General features: G+C 39.0%; 1 protein-coding gene across 2 annotated transcripts in view; it reads left to right on the top strand.

Moving 5' to 3' along the window:
- The window catches only part of LOC103353196 (E3 SUMO-protein ligase PIAS1), a 61,284-nt gene that overhangs the window by 39,874 nt on the left and 4,483 nt on the right, over positions 1-16,927 (top strand). For both annotated transcript variants that reach the window (XM_008276047.1, XM_008276046.1), the window contains exons 3-12: positions 6,544-6,628; positions 6,741-6,879; positions 6,996-7,130; positions 8,872-8,977; positions 9,643-9,716; positions 10,026-10,186; positions 11,700-11,836; positions 12,220-12,442; positions 13,047-13,186; positions 14,541-14,581. In XM_008276047.1, coding sequence (XP_008274269.1) covers positions 6,544-6,628; positions 6,741-6,879; positions 6,996-7,130; positions 8,872-8,977; positions 9,643-9,716; positions 10,026-10,186; positions 11,700-11,836; positions 12,220-12,442; positions 13,047-13,186; positions 14,541-14,581 — 1,241 coding nt within the window. The remainder of the gene's footprint in view (positions 1-6,543; positions 6,629-6,740; positions 6,880-6,995; positions 7,131-8,871; positions 8,978-9,642; positions 9,717-10,025; positions 10,187-11,699; positions 11,837-12,219; positions 12,443-13,046; positions 13,187-14,540; positions 14,582-16,927) is intronic.

Here is a 16,927-nt window from a genome sequence, read left to right as displayed (position 1 = left end):
AGTGACTGCAAATGACATTATATGTCTGTGTTATCTTCTATCTGAAACTCCTGAACTCTGTACTACTTGGATATCAGGCACTATATTTGTTGTTGTGGTACAAGTTGTTGTACCTGCTCGATCAGTTATGAAAGTTTAACAGAAATCACTTTTTTCACATTTGTGGCCAAGTTTTTCATATAAAAAAGTATTTTTTCGTTTGTAATATTGTGACATGTATTGACTTCTACATTATCCTTTATTTTTGTTAATTTGTGCTCAAAGATGAGACTTTTCTTTTAATTTTTTTTCATATTTTAACTCACCCTTGATCACATCCATTTATCCAATTTTGTGGATCCTACATCAATGACATGATGAAAAATAACTTTGAAAATAATGAGGTTTTTATCTTTAATAGTTTCTGAGATACTGTTGGTCAAACAAAGCCTCGCTTCAATGCATGAACACTGAACACACGTGCCGAAAGCAGGTGAATAGGCAGTTTAAAATAAATAAATTAAAAAGACGTGATCACAGAAAGTATTTAATAATTTAATTTAATCAAAAAGAAAATTTCCCAAATACCTTTTTTGATGCCATGAAAATTTCAGGCAAATCAAAGCAGAAATTGTTCTAAAAGTTGGATCATTTGGGATGAAAATAAATACTGTGTTGGTGTTTGTAGTGTCCTCGAGTTTCAGTTAGATCCACTTTTTGCTCATCATGTCTGGTTTCTAAAATTCAAGATGGTTATAACCAAATTCCAAACTTGAGGCTTCAAAGCCAAACTCAAGGGCGTGGCTGTGGTGGCTGCATCCATCTTTTATATGCAGTCTATGAATTGCACACAGCTCCTTGTTGATGATTGGCTCACTTGTGCATGGGGGATTCCAAACCCAATCATGTCTTATTTCACCTCTTTTTAAAACACATTAATCAACATATTTATAAAGACCAGCAAGTGTGAGTATACCTCACTGGGTGAAGTGGCAACTGAGTGTATATTTGGGATTGTCCTTGGTTTGTCTCCTTCACTGTAAACATCGACCTATTTAAGGTCATTTTCCCATCTGTCACTCCTCCCACCATCTGCCTTACAAACAGTTTACAGTATAGAAAACAATGTAAAATGCAGCGTAGAGGCAGGTACAGCAGGAGTCTCAAATGGTTTACCATGAAGGACGGAGAGTCTGCAGGTTTTATGCCATATAGTCACCACACCAAGGCTCAGTATGGACTCTTAGGTCTGACAGAGTTTGGTTTCTAAACAGCTGGATTAAGTTTAAAGATTTTAAAGATCCCCTCCATGAGAATCAATTTATTCTGTACCTTGTTAACATGTCCATATGGTGTTTTTTCTTTCTTTTTTTTTCATTGCGGAGGACATATCATGAGCAAAATAAGCTGTCAATGACATTGCTGAGCATTTCCACCTTGAAATTACAGTGTACCTGTCTGAAAAACAAGGATTCAGATTTTCAGGGTTTCATATGTAGTACACCTAAGGAACCAATCCTGCCAACTTGGTGGAGAGGCAAGTGTCGACTTTGTCGATCTGCACATTCTAAAGAAGGCGATGGTGTTGTACCTAAGTCTTTTTAGGTAATAACTGCACTGACAAAACATCTAAATATGCAGTTTTTATAGACAGAGATTGAATAAAGGCCAAAGGGAGACTTTAAAGTCAAGCACTTTGTTAATCGCAAACTGCAAAGGAGTGTCCTTATTTTCCAAGGTCCTTATATTCATTCTTTTTACAGTCATTTTAAAAAAAACAAAAAAACACTATAGTTGAGCTCTGTAATATCCACGTTACACCTTCAAAAATGACCCCTCAGATATTTTGTATTCTCCTTTTATGACTGTACTCTAAATCAGAGAGCAAGTACAAACTGCTGGTGCTTTGTGATGCATGGAAGGAGATTTGTGCTGATAGAAGCTCTTATTTATTTATTGTAATTATGCTTGCGTCTCAAAATTAATGTCCCACTGATTTATTAATGTTCATATTCTAATAAGTGCCATTAAGCAGAAATAAGATTTCATGCAATGGCAGAAAGGTTCTCTACAGTAATTACTGCTCACAGCATCATTAATTTTATTTCGTCTTTCAATGAAGATAAGTAGAAACTTCATTGATTGAAAATATTCTGGATGTGATGTAGTCTTGATTCTTCATTACCCCTTTTCCATCTCTGCAGTTGAAGGGCAGGTTTGGAGCCAGTGCCTAATCTGCATTTTGACAGCCAAAGAACTGGCTCTTGGCCAGGAAAACTGGTTCAAGAGTGGTGCCAGCACTTTGCTTGTTCAGAACCAAGAACTACTTATATCTGGGGTCAGGATTATTCTGAACAAGACAAGCTAAAACTTGTCTTCCTGTTCTGAAGAGGACGAAGAAAAACCAGAGCTTCAGTATGGACGGGAGCTTGAATAGCAGCATAAAGAGAGCATATTAAGTCATTAGTTATTTAATTTTTCCTGCCTTTCAATATTTTAATACCATCGACTGGCATTTATTAATACTGCTGCAAATGCTGGCACATTAAGCAGTGTTCACAAACAGCGATTGCTGTATGGACCAGCCTATAAATGGTCACTGACAATGTTAATACTAAGAACGGTTGGGAAAATGAGACAACCAACAGTGATTCCCACACCTAAATGCAATTCCAGTGCACAGTAAAAGCTGATGTTAAAAATGACTTTACTAGTCATGCAAAGCAGATTTCATTTCAGATACTGTTGCTGATTTCTGGTTTTACGTTTATTTCCATAATGCTTAATTTTTGTCTTTCTCCTGTAAACGACGAAACAAGCTTTGTTCGTCAGTGAGCATTAAAGCAGCAGGTAGGCAGAGTTTATGCTAAGCTAAGCTAACTGGGTGTTGCTTCATGTTTAGTTACAGGATGTAGACTGCAGGCAGAAGCCTGTCATTGGCTCTGTCATTCAGGCTGGCTTGTCCTGTCCTTACGCTGTCTATTTGAAAATTTCAAGTTTTGCTGAAGGATTTGGATACAGTACCGCAGTCCGACTAGTTTTTTGGGTCAAATTATCCTTTATAATCACAGTGATTCTCGCCCTGCATGCAAATGTTCCAAAACAGTTTGTAATCTTTTTCAGGAAACACTGAAGCTGCATCCTTTGCCTGTGATTAGTCTAAAGAAATACAAACAAGCCAGAGTATTTTCCCCCCTTACAGTCGAACGATAGTGAGGTTCAGCAAGATCATTATTTTCTACCGAGACTAGTACACATCCAACTCACAAATATGACAAATATGATCCACCTCTCAGCAAGAAAGCAAAAAAAACACATTTAACCATTCCTTTAGGTGTTGTGTAACATAAGCAACATTATAAGAACTTTGCTTTAATGAAAAAACATAAACATGGCGTAATATGATTTAAATGAGACCCTGTCTGATCATGAATAGGTGAAGAAGAGTATGTCTGCTTTCAGCACTTGACAGTTTTCAATACTCCAGACTTCTGCGTGTGCCAGACAAAGAAAACATCCTAAAGCTGATGTCAAACACTGTGTTTGCATTTTAAACCTCTAGAGCTAAAGAAGCCACCGTGGGAGTTTGTGTGTATGTGTGTGTGTCGGGGCAAAAGTAAGTCTTGTGTGTGAGCGAGATAGAGGAAGACATCAATCAAAGCTCATTTCAACCCTTCTCATATCTCTCCGAACCACACACACTGAAACACCAGAAACAAATCCACTGCCAGAGAGAGAGAAAGAGAGAGAGAGAGAGAGAGAGAAAGAGAGAGCAAGCGAGGACAGAGTGAGAGAGTGAGAGAGCACTTTCTATTTATAACCTGTGTGCCCGGAGAGGAGGAAGACTGTTGTTCGAAAGCACACTCGCGTACAATTTTATTCTGCAGTACACAGGCTGCCGCTCAGAAGACGCAGCAGCAGAGACATACAATAAATACACGCCATACAAATTATATACCATGTGGGTGGTAAGATGGGTCATTACTGGGGAAATTAATGGCTGTTTGAAAGGCTGATGAGAGGAGCAGCATGATTGGTCCAGTAATCATCCACAGGCACTGTAGATTTTGTCCCTCTCAACGCCCTACATGGAAAGAAGTAACCTCTATGCGCTTTATCCTAATGTGTGTACGTTTATGTGCACGCAGATTCTCTCTACGGCATTATTTGAAGTCATCACAGCAACAGTTATGATTCTGTAACTCATCCTCCTCGCTCACGTTTACGACTTTCAGGCCAAAAGATTCCGAGTGAGATTCCACAGTTGCGCCTTGTGAAATGTGACGTACACACAAAAGGAATGAAAATATCAAGTATTTTAACACTGGTTGTAGTCGCCTGCACTGGTGTAAGAAAGAGTCTTGCAATGAAGGCTAAAAAGCTTTTTCTCAGTCGACGTTCTGGCTGGTTTTACTTTTGAAACTGTTTCCTGCAGATAAGCAAGTTAGTCGTGTGTTCTGCCACTCAGAGCAGAAAATTAAAAAAACAACTGTGTTTTAAGGAACAAGGTTAATGTTGATACTGAAAGCCAAACCTATAGGTAGTTAAACATTTAGCAATAAAATGATGTGGTGGAAATGAATGCTGTGTGTCCAGGTGTGGATTATCATTTGGTGTTTATCAGATCAAACTGTCGACATGTTTTGCATCTTCCTGCTGTTGAAAAGCCCAATAACTCATGCTTTTATTTTGAAGTTCCTCTCTTTTCGTTGATAAAACCCCCCAGAACTCATGTCTGTGTATCAGAGTTAAATATTTAGCTTTTTTTTAACTTTTTTTTTTGTTTTGTTTATTTTTGTATGTATTTCGCATTCATTTTAACATCCAACGTCTTAATTAGTGTTTTCTAGACTGTCACCAGTAGACTGTAGTTTCAAGTCAGAAACACTCAGCAGTGGTGTTGACTGCGTATTTAACTTGTGGTTTGTCTTGCAGAATATAAAAAAAACACCAGATAGGTATGCTAACAAGGTTTTTAAAAAAATGTATATGTATTTTCACCAGATGGGCTCCTTAAAACAACATGAAATCACATATTATTATACTTACTTACACAACAGAACATAGTCCACATATTATATCTCGTCAAACTGAGGAAACACTCAACAATGAATTCAGAACAGGTCAAAAAAGAGACGTGTTACGAGCAGCATACAGTGCTGTATGAACTGATACAGACCTGATGAACTATTGAGTATGGAGTTTCATGATTAACCTGACTGGCTGCTGGACATTTTTTGTGAAATGTATAGTTTTGTTCATCAGGAAATTTGTCAGAATTGCTGGTTTTACATTTCTGAAAACGGATTAAACAAACGAAGTACAACATGTTTTCAATTTTCGTCACTGCTGTTAAAATATTTGACAGACTCAGACTTGCCTTGATTCCAGTTCATATGCCAAGACAAGCTTATCACCTCCAGCTGTGACGGTATTGACGGTATCTTTTCATCTCACTCGCTGAGCGAAAATACTTAAGCACTCCGTTTGATGAAAATCACTTCTTTCTTTTTTTTACGTTGTTACCATGTCCATGTGGTATTTTTTTTATATACTAAAACACACGTGATGAGCGAAATCAGCAGCCAGTGCAACGGTTTCTGCCTTAAAGCTGCAGTTCATCAGAAACGGTCTCAAAAAGACTGATGCAAACTTCTGGGGTTTCATACATAGCACACCTAAACAACCAATCCAACTTCCAAGGTGGAGCTTTCTGTGTCATTGTTCTTTTTTAGAATCAATTTCCAGTTTAGAAAAACTGAAGGGCAGATGAAGAAAAATGCAGAACTTAATAGATCAGTTCATATTAAAGGAGGCAACGGTGTAGAGTTACATTTAAGCTGTTTTCCAGGCATAAGAGGTCATTTTTAAAAGAAAGAAAATTCCAAACAACTAACTTTAATGAACAGAATTGAGTTTGAAGGGGTTCATTCAATAGGAGAGGTAGTGTCAGCATATTTTCCAAAATGTCAAACTATTACTTTAATTCTAACTATAAAGCACAGAGAGGTTTGAACCTTCATCGCTCCCTGCTTCATGCTAACCTCCTACACCAACATAACACTAACTTTTCTTGACTTTGTGAACCTGCTGTCTCTTTAATGGAGGCTGGGTTAGTAGCACTGGTTATTTCCAGCACCTGTGGGTGGGCCTGTAAATAGAGCACACTCACTTTCTTCTTCATCTTCACCTCAGTGTGAGATCTGCTTTTGACATCCAGGTGTTGTATAGCTGCCTGTTTCATGCCTACAAGGTCCACCAAATAATGCTGCAGTTTCTAATGGACATTTCTGAGCCTTTTTTCTTTATTTTTAAAATAAAAGAGGGATTTATGCTTTACTCTGTGTTGCAATGCTTACTCTTGTTTGCAGAGGTTGGTTTTCTTTATCTCCGTGTTAGGGGGTCACAGTTTGTTTATAATTGGCCAACATTTTGCCCCAGTTAAAACTTGATGCATGTAATGTGAATGAGAGAAAGTAGGACATCCTTCCTTCTTTTTTTTGTGTGTAATATTCCCGGTTATTAAACATCTCTCTCCGTCTCTCTCTTTCTCTCTCACTGCAGCGTCAGACAACAGCCAGCGTTTTCAGGAGACATGTTTTGCCTTTGCATTAACGCCACAGCAAGTTCAGCAGATCAGCAGCTCGATGTAAGAGAAGCACGGCTCTGTCAATGCAGGACAGCGAATTGTTTCTGAATAATTCATAAATGTACATGGTTCCTGCAGATGTGTGGTGATAAATCTATTTCTGCCCTTAAAGGGACATCTCGGGGACCAAATGCGACTTCTCTGTCCAAGTTCAGTTGCGGTTTTGCCTGTCGGAGACGAGCTGTCCTCAGGAAGACCACTTTCCCCCAAATCTGTGTGTGAAAGTCAACGGGAAGCCATGTAACCTGCCGGTGAGGAGCTCTCAGTCCCCCACATTCCATCCAACAAAACATGCTGCTTTTATCATGCAACTGGATTTTGAGTCTTTATGCGAATTCGATGTCTAATATTCATTTCTGACTTCCAGGGTTATCTTCCTCCAACCAAAAACGGTGTCGAGCCCAAGCGGCCCAGCCGGCCCATCAACATTACCTCACTGGTCAGGTTGTCCACCACCGTCCCCAACACCATCGTGGTGTCGTGGACTGCTGAGATCGGAAGGGTAAAAACCAAAACCTTTTGCAGTTTCTACATTATTGATGTAAGTTTTGATACCTGATGAACTGGTAAATATGATCATTTGCTAGTTGCAGCAGCCGAATGTGAAGATTGTGAAGATTTGCTGTCTTTTCTCCATTTCCATGTTAATCTGAAATTAATAGTTTTGACCAGATAAGCCGTGTTTTATGCAAAATTTCCCTGCTGTGGAATTAATAATTGGATTAATAATAATGAGAATAATAATAATGGAGGGCCAAGTTTGTCTTGGGCTGCTCCCTGGACTCCATAGAGGAGGTGAGTGAGAGGAGGATGTTAGCAAAGCTCACATCCATCATGGACAACCCCTCTCACCTGCTGCATGAGACTGTGGGGGCTTTAAGTAGCTCCTTCAGCAGCAGACTCAGACATCCTCTCTGCAAGAAAGAGCGCTACCGCAGGTCATTCCTACCAACTGCAGTAAGACTTTGCAACATCAGCATCACTAGCTGATGTTGACCAAATTGCAAAAATTGGCATTTCGTTTATCGAATTCACTTTTGCACTGCAAATTTGCACAAATTTGCACAATCTATTTTTTTTTCAATCTAAAGGCTGTTATTATTAATTATTGTTATTTTCTTGTACTTTCTTTCTATATTTTTGGATGCTGCTGTGGCATGTAAATTTCCCACAATGGGGGATAGATAAAATTCTATTCTGTTCTGTTCTGTTCTGTTCTGTTCTATTCTATTCTATTCTATTCTATTCTATTCTATTCTATTCTATTAAGACCTATCCTATCTTATCATATGACTTTTGGGCTGAAGTGATGAGCTTATTTTTGACATTTTATGTTTTTGACTGCATGTTTAGTTCATTATTTGATCATGCAAATAATTATTTGCAGCCTCAGCCATCATATGTTCCTCAGTCAACCTAAATGTGCAAACTTAGATATGTTTACATGGATGACAGACATACAGATGCAACCACAACAAAAAAAGTTCTACAAACATGACAGCGCAGACAACATACTCTTAGAGCAGCAATCTCAGATTTTAGTAGTAAGATTTTAATTTACATAAATGTTAATATAATGCCAAATGATGGCACAGAATGGTCATTGAGCAAATGACCTACTTCCATAAAAACATCACCAGTTAAGTTTCTATGGCAGCATTCCTGCAGAAAATCAGCTGTTTGTTAGCTGCTAAAACAAAACATGAAGAGAATAAGAAATGACCAAAAATCTGACAAAAAATTGCTGCAAATAAGAACAAAACAGAGTTGTTGTTTTTTTGTTTTTTTTTATAGATTACCACTTTAAATAACTCTTAAATTATATATGAATGCTTTGAACTGAATTTGAAGCTCAGGGATCGGCGCTACTTTCTTCTTATAGCCAAAAATGTAGAGAAAGTAAGCATTAAATAGTGGAGCAGAGTAGGAAAGGGTAAAATTACAACTTCAAGAAAAAAATCTGAGTGAAAGCTGAAGAGTTTGACCTTAGATGTTAGAACAAATACTTGTGATCATTTAATTAAAAGGTGACTGGAGCCTGACCTTCAACCACAGAAGTACATACTGTCACTGCTCATGTTCTTTTGCTTAGTTTTCTTTGACTTCACAAAAGAAAAGCTGTGATGGCAAGAAGTCACACTGAGTAACGCTGTTCAAGTACAAGAAAATTGTCCTCTAGGTGAGATCTAAAATATCTATTTGCACCTTGTCACAATATTCTATGTATTCCTGTGTGTCCTCAGAGTTACTCCATGGCGGTGTACTTGGTGAAGCAGCAGTCGTCCACAGTGCTGCTGCAGAGACTACGGGCAAAAGGCATCAGAAACCCAGACCACTCCAGAGCGCTCAGTAAGGCCTCGTTTTGTTTAGAGGCATACTTTAGTCTGTATGAACTTGACTAAGTAGGACAGATTTCCACTAGAATTTTATTTGTCACAGTTGCTACTTAGGTTTTAGCACCACAGTAACATCGCTTTCATGTTATCGTACATTTAAAAAATAATTCAAACTAGCTTTGTGCAGTGACAAATTTAAAATATAGGGACTTCTGATCAACTTTTGTATCTGTTTATTTGGTATTTGCTATTGGAAATTGTCATTAAGAGAGAAAAACGTAGGATAGTGAATCCCAACCCTTTATGACTCCTCTGTGGTTCTTCTCTCTAGTTTATCTTAGAGTAGAAATACGTAATGCTTTCTGGTGATCATCGTGTGAAGCAAGGTTTGAAAATCTGCTCTAAGCAAGGGACTTGAGCTGCTTGACACACATCTGTTGTTTTTTCCTCTTTTTTTTTCCTCCAGTCAGATGGTTATCTCTATATATTTTATGCTGTATGTGAAGTGATAATAAGATTCAGGTGCAGAGGGGACAAACAGCATGAGGAGCTCTTTGAATAAATTTGCAGGATGGAGTTGCAGCCTGACAGTGATTTACTGAGCACATTTGTAAGAAGAAGTCCTGCTGTTTCCTTCTCATGGTCTCACGTATGTGTTCTTTACCCCTTATTCTGCAGTCAAAGAGAAGCTAACAGCAGACCCAGACAGTGAAATAGCCACCACCAGCCTTCGAGTGTCGCTGCTCTGCCCGGTAAACATCCCTCCTGCTCTTCATGAATTCAACGTTTAGAGAGTCAGTCATGCCAAAACATGCTCGTCCATTCTTTTCTTCTTTTTTTTTTTTGTCCTCTTCTACGTATGTGACTCAGCATGCCCTCCTGCATGTAACTCATGCTTGTGTACATGAACCACCTGTCAAATTGTCTTTTCAACCCTTATCATATGTCTTTTCCATGTGGGTTTGGCATATTTCTGACATTTATGCGTCCCATTCAACCCTTCATCCCTGCTGTGCGTGTCTTCTCCATGCCCTGACTACATGTGTGTGCTCGCTGTGCAGCTGGGGAAGATGCGGCTGATGATCCCATGCCGGGCGCTGACATGCTCCCACCTGCAGTGCTTTGACGCCACACTCTACATCCAGATGAACGAGAAGAAGCCCACCTGGGTGTGTCCTGTCTGTGACAAGAAGGCCCCCTATGAGCACCTCATCATCGACGGGTGAGTCACCCAACCCCGCCTGTTACCTTTCTGACCTGGAAATACTGCAAAGAATGTTCAAAGTAATTATCAGGCAGGAGCAGCCACAAAACACATATCCATAGTGTAGTACGGACATAGTACTATATTGTAAGCGGAGAAAATATTTCCTCTGTCCTAATACATAGTATGTTTACTGTAGCAAGCTAAAAATACCTGGACAACCTACGACTTCATGTAGTATGCAAGCCAGCATGTTTTTCTGCCTTCCCTTGACCACAATCCTCTGCAAAATTGTGTCACACACAAATCTCGTGAATATGAACGAAAGCTTAAGTCATAGAGAGCACACAGACAGATGACGGCTCATTTTGCACTACAGACTGCAATGGTCAAAGCTAGAGGTGCAGAATCATGTAGTAGTGTGTCCCCATTGCGTGCAAACTCCATGAAACCGTGTGTACGTTCTGAGGGCAGCTGTAGTACGCACTTAAAGTAAAAATAAAAAGTCTGTGATTTTAAACACAGCCTCAGTTTTTGAATGTGGCGGCAGTGGTTTGACAAAAAAGCAAATACATCTCCAGGATTCCTACAGTTGCATAGCCTGTTTAAATCTTATCATGGCCAACTAGGAGTGGACAATAAAACAGTGGTGATGCATACCAACCACAGACATTCATTAATTACAGTGAGAAAAATTTAAGGTAGAACAATTGAATGCATCTTTTGTAAACTGCCATGAAAGCCCATGACCAAAGTTCAGCTGCATGTCAAACTCCAAGTTTGCTCCTCGATGGCCGTAAACAGCCCATCATGTCCCTTAGTACCGGAGCCCCTTCACCCGCTGTGGCTTTGTGGTGTCTGTGTTAGTCAGTGGCTGTTTATACACCTGACGGACTCGACATCAGGTCGTCCGTCCTGTGACACCTGATCACGGCCAACCACCAGGAACTTTAACCTCTGTGCAGCACAGCAACTTCATCCTGGGTGTCCGCAGTGAACCTCTCGTTTTACTCGAGTTTATTTCGTGTGTATCAAGTTGAAATCACTCCTTTATCCTTGTTTATTTTTATTTGTATGTTTAAATGTATGTATTTGTGCATGTTGTTTTTTTACAATGTTTTACTTATATCTAGCTGTTGTACTGTATACATTACCCCAGTGAGGGATCAATAAAGATTATCTTATCTTAAATTAACAGCTAAACCGCCCAGCCCTGTAATTAACCTTCTGAGGTTAAAACTCTCCGTAAGCCTTGAGGGTGAGTCTTTAGTTCATAGTTTGCTCCTTTGGGGAGGACGGCAGCTATTGCCGCTTCAGAAATGGAGTGAAAATGTTCTGAAAAACTGATGTATATGTTCCAAATGCTCACTCAATTTAAATAGCATGCTTTTATGTAGAACGACAGATCAAGAATTTGTTTAAAGTGGAAGGTCTTTTCCACTGTGCTGAGCATTAGTTTAAATGTACCAATTTCTATGTGTATTTATGTATGTTTTCTTGATTTGTGTGGGACACGTATGTCTGTTCTCAGGCTTTTCGTGGAGATCCTTAACAGCTGCATGGACTGTGATGAGATCCAGTTTAAGGAGGATGGCAGCTGGGCCCCCATGAGGTCTAAGAAGGAAGTGCAAGAGGTCTCCTCTGCCTCCTATAACAACGGGCTGGATGGTGAGACGGGGCATTAGGGATCTACAGGGATGGGGTGGGCTAAAGAGAGAAAGGTTGATTTTTACATAAAGGGCAATGTGAGGAGGCTGGAAATAATAGAATTAGAGAAGAGGTGGTAAAAAGGGAAAGAACATGCATTTACATCTCCTCCTTCTTTGTTTATGCGTTGTCAGTTTTGATTTGGTGAAGCATCAATCATGATGCCACTGAATAAACTGCTTGTCTCCATAGTAACAAACATACTCTATCTCATATGAGCGGGGAAATGTGTATTTGTGTGTTTGAGCACCCTCACAGTGGTAGTGCTTTTTTATTTATTAATTTTTTTGGTACTGTGCAGACTGGGAAATTCTAAAAATCTGTACAAACAAACTGCTCTGCAGGCTCGTGTAGGACATCTGCAGGTTCAGATCAGCGGAGCTCCTCGTCGTCCAGCCACGGTGGCAGCGACGGCAGTAACAGCAAGAAAGTGGAAGTGATCGACTTGACGCTGGATAGCTCCTCGGAAGACGAAGGACAGGATTCACCGCCTCCGCCGCTGCCTCCTCCAGTCAAAAGAGCGTGTCCCTCTTTGTCCCCGACCTCGCCACCCGTCATCAACAAAGGGTGAGACACACCAGAGACTGTGATTTCATCTCCACACGCAGTTTGAATTTCATTAAATGTGAAATTGAGGCTCATTTTAGCTGCTTGTATGGGTGGTTGTGTATCTGGATGTTAAATGATTCATGAGTTTTGCACTTGAACACACAAGTATCTTTTGACATCCGCGCTCACATTCGGTACCCAAGTGTGCTGACCGAGAAATGTTTGTGTCTGATGAGATAGGTGACTCTTTACTTTTTTTTCCACTTAAATGTCATCACCAGTGAATGAATGTCCAGCCAAATGCTTGACAAACTCCACAGGGTCCTGAGGAATTTGTTAACTTCCCGTTAACAAACTTATCTTACTAAAGATTTGGCTGCCTGAACCTTTAACAGCTGCATTTTCTGCCAAATTAAAATTCATTAAGTGTGTCTGAGTAGAAGCTGCTGCTGCTTCATTTGACTTTAATGAATCCTGCGACTGTTATTGTTCAGAGGTTTGTGTTTCGAGTTCAGTGGAGGAGACGGAACGCCCCATGACTTACTCGATAGATATGAAATAAAAACCTAATTATAAGTTAAGTGACTTCTTCATCTCTTTTTCTCTTCTGCTGCGTCTGCAGTGTGTTGAACCTGCACCACCAGGCTTCTCCTGTGAGTCGAACTCCCAGCATGCCAGCAATGGACACCAGCTACATCCCTCCCGTCCCCCCACTCATCCAGGACTACAGACCCTACTACCACACCCCCAACGACCTGTCAGGTAACAACACACGCAGACTCGTGATGATTCCGGTATATTCATGAAAGCAAGTTCATGGTTTGAAATGGCAAAACAGAAATAACATTACAATGAAATAGTGCATGTAATGAACACTTAGTGTACTTAACCTCTTTACACTCATAGTATCCAGCTAAGTATTTAACTCTTTCTGACTGTATTTTAAGTTCTTCTGAAGATCCCACTTCTTCTAACATACAAACTGTTATCAGACTGTATGTCTGGTGAGATATTACTCTGGTGTAATTAAACTATTACAGTGGCTCCGTAAACCGCCGGCACAAGCAGATAAACAAAATGTCAATCAATCAAAAAGTGTGAAAATGAATTATAGAATTATAATAACTTATTATTACTGAACCTCAGGGGAAGTTTAACCCTCTAAACCCCCAATACTGCCAGGTGAGTTTGAAAGGCATTTTATCTTTTACAAAATAACCACAGTTACACCATTTATCGTGGTCAGAAACTGTAGAAACAGAGATGATACAAAAGATAGTAATGAAGTTGAATAAATACATTCAGAAAGCCATTACTGACTCAGATGCAACAAACAGTCATGAGAAAGAAAGCAGACAGGATAAACAAACAACATATGGAAACAAATTAAAAAGTCCAGTAGTGAAGTAGCCACCATTTTTTTCTAGTATTGGTGATTTATGGCATTGAAACTTGGTTATACTGCACAGAAGGCATTTCTGAGTTCTCTATGCTTCCTGCCATGTTTGTGTTGTTTTCATAGAGGTGAAGAACTTTATAATGCAGTAAAAATTGAGCCAAGAGTGAGAAAAAATGTGATGGTAGGAGAAAAAAAAACACAAACAACTTGAGATTCAGAGGGTTACTGGAGTTTAGGAGGTTAAAGGAGGTTGTGAGATGTCAAGGGACCTTTATTCTGTTTTTTGGTAAAAGATAGAATTCATTTTTGTACAAAATAACATTCTCCTCTAGCATTGTGATATGTTTGTGGACTTTATTGAAAATTCCCTCTTGTGTAAATCAAGTGTTTTACTTTGTTAACATGTCCATTTGGTGTTTCTTATATGCTGGAAGACAAATCATGAGCGAAATAAGCAGTCAACACTTCCAAAGTACAGTTTAATAATAACAGTCTCAAAAAAAACAGATCAGACCTCCAGAGTTTCATACATAACAAACGTAAAGAACTAAACCTGTCAATGTCTATTATTTGTCTCATTCTGAATCAGTTTCTGCTTTGAACGTGTACGGTTTAGTTACTCCAATATTACAATTTAACTTTAATACACACTTCCATCTGTGATATATTGACTTTTTTTGAGTTTTACCACTAACACTGTTTGTTCTTTATTTGCAGAGTTGAACTTCTTCTCTTTTCTTCAAGGTGACAATCATCAGGTATGTACATCGGTGCTCAGCACGTTACGTGAAAATGTCTCTGAATCTAGCAGCTTAAATGCTGAAACCCCATAATTTTAAGACCACTGATTGACACACAACCAAAAATCCCTCTTATGAGAACCAAAAAAACTAAGCACAAGTCGTGCTTTTCATGTGAGTTGAAAGTTCCTCTCTGCAGTGAGCAGAACAGTGATAGAAGATCTCTCATGCAGAGTCAGCCACTTAGAAACTGAAAGAATGAAACCTGCTGTTTCGTAAAATTTCCCACAAAGTGTCTCTGATACAGTATGTTCCCGTTTCTACAGCCTGAGACATGACAGTGAGACTTTTGACAAATAATGCTTGTCACTAAAAAAACATTCTCACTTACCTAAAGTGGTGTAATATCCAGCTGTTTTGGTTCTGAGATATCAGTCTCTTAAGTTTCAGCTACGCACAATGGAAATTAATGGAATTTCATATGTGGCTCACACTGTATTAAAAGGGGGGGGGAATCAACAACAGCTACATCTCTGGAATCAGCACCCCTATTACAGACCTCTCTGTGAGCAATTTTCACTGGAGCTACTTTCTCCTGAAGAAATCCGCCCTGTGAAGCCTGCAGCCATCATTTTCTGTGCATTAACAGAGACATTGCTTCCAGAAAGACACAGCTGCTGGACTTTTTTAAAATATTTTTAATGCTGTGAGCAAAGCAACACTGTAAGTGGAGGCAGACATACAAGGGAGATTTCTGAAAGCAAAGTAAAACCAAAATTCCTGCACAGCTGGTTAACACTAGAGGTTGCTAGAAATATACTCTCTGTGATTTAAGTAAATACACTCTGTTCTTATGCTGTGGTCATCCACTGAGTGCAATCAGGATCTTTATGGGGAGCTTATTCGCATTACAAAGTGTCTTTTTAAAAAAATATATATTGAAGTGTACATAAAGGGCGGCTTAACCCTGTTGCTATGGATGACATTGGTTTTCATGACTGGAGCTGCACATTGTCACAGTGACTGACTCATAGAAATCCTTTTTTGTTTCAGTGAATGTGAAGCAAAATATCAGATTATTATAAACAATGAATATAAACCAATGTCATTTTGATACTGTGATACATTTTTTTCAGCCTCCCAAACCAACATTTAATGGAGTAATTCTACAGGTGGTGTAACTACTCCTGTCTGATTTAATGAAGGCCACGCATCATACAGATGTCTTTTAACATTTATTTCTCTCCTCAGTCAGCAGACACTGTGAAAACTACAAAATAAAGGACATACAGAACATTTCAAATTCACATTTCCCAAAAAAATGACTCTGTACAAATGTAATTGTACAGAGTCAAATAATAAGTATTTCAAGCTAGATTCAGTCATTACACAAGCAGTGCATAGAACTGTCCATACAATGCACTTTGACCAATATTGAAAATAAATATGAAACAAGGAAACTTAAATGTCACAATTACCTCGTGCGCCTCTCAGACTGTGCCGAATGCTTATTTTTGGGTCATATCGTTTCCTCTGTAGCAGTGTAGGTGTTTTCACTCTGCAGCCTCATTGCATCTCTCCCATAATCCCACATGTGTGACCCTTAACTAAACTGTGCTCATGTGACTTGTTGCGTTCTCCATCAAATAAATCCTGTAACAAACAACATTTCATTTTTAACCAAACATCAGTTTTAGAGTTGCATATTTTCAGTTGCCTTTTTTAAACATCTTATTTATTGTATTTTTAATCACATTCAATGCTCGTATGGATTCAAATATTTATGAAATTATGACAGACGATGAAAACAAACTTGAAACTAGAAATTTAAAAATATCTGTCTTTTGGACGGTTACAGGTGGCATCAATTTAACCAAATAATTCTGTAATTACTGTGACATCAGATTCATTTATTTAATTCTAACAAATTGAGAACAGCAATTTCAAACATTGTCTAGTGAAAAAGCTGCAAGAGTCTGGTGATGGATTCAAGCCACCTCAGGCAAACCTTTTATTCAAGCCTTCTTTGACAATTAAGACATTTAAGCTTAAGCACAATTCAACGACTCCTGCACTGCCACTGCAATGCCAGTAGGAGGGCAAAGAGGCATGACTGTGACAAACATCATGTCTGGTGTTTCTAGATTGTTTTGATTTATTCGTGAGCTGAGTGGCTTGTTATTACCTTGTCCATGCTTTTAAAAGTTCATTAATGAATTAATAAAATGTTGATAAAGCTCTCCCAGACTCTGGAGCTACTTTTCGTGCTGCAGTGCTTTGTACACTACTCTGAGACTTAACGTAACCCTCTCATTGATTTTCTAATGTGTCCACTCAATGCCTGAATGTACATCCTGGTCACTT

The sequence above is a fragment of the Stegastes partitus genome, unplaced genomic scaffold (genome assembly GCF_000690725.1).
Source record: "Stegastes partitus isolate 25-593 unplaced genomic scaffold, Stegastes_partitus-1.0.2 Scaffold64, whole genome shotgun sequence".
Taxonomy (NCBI): Eukaryota; Metazoa; Chordata; class Actinopteri; family Pomacentridae; genus Stegastes; species Stegastes partitus.
The sequence above is the reverse complement of the archived record's forward strand: the minus strand, read 5'-3'. Positions and strand labels throughout refer to the sequence as shown.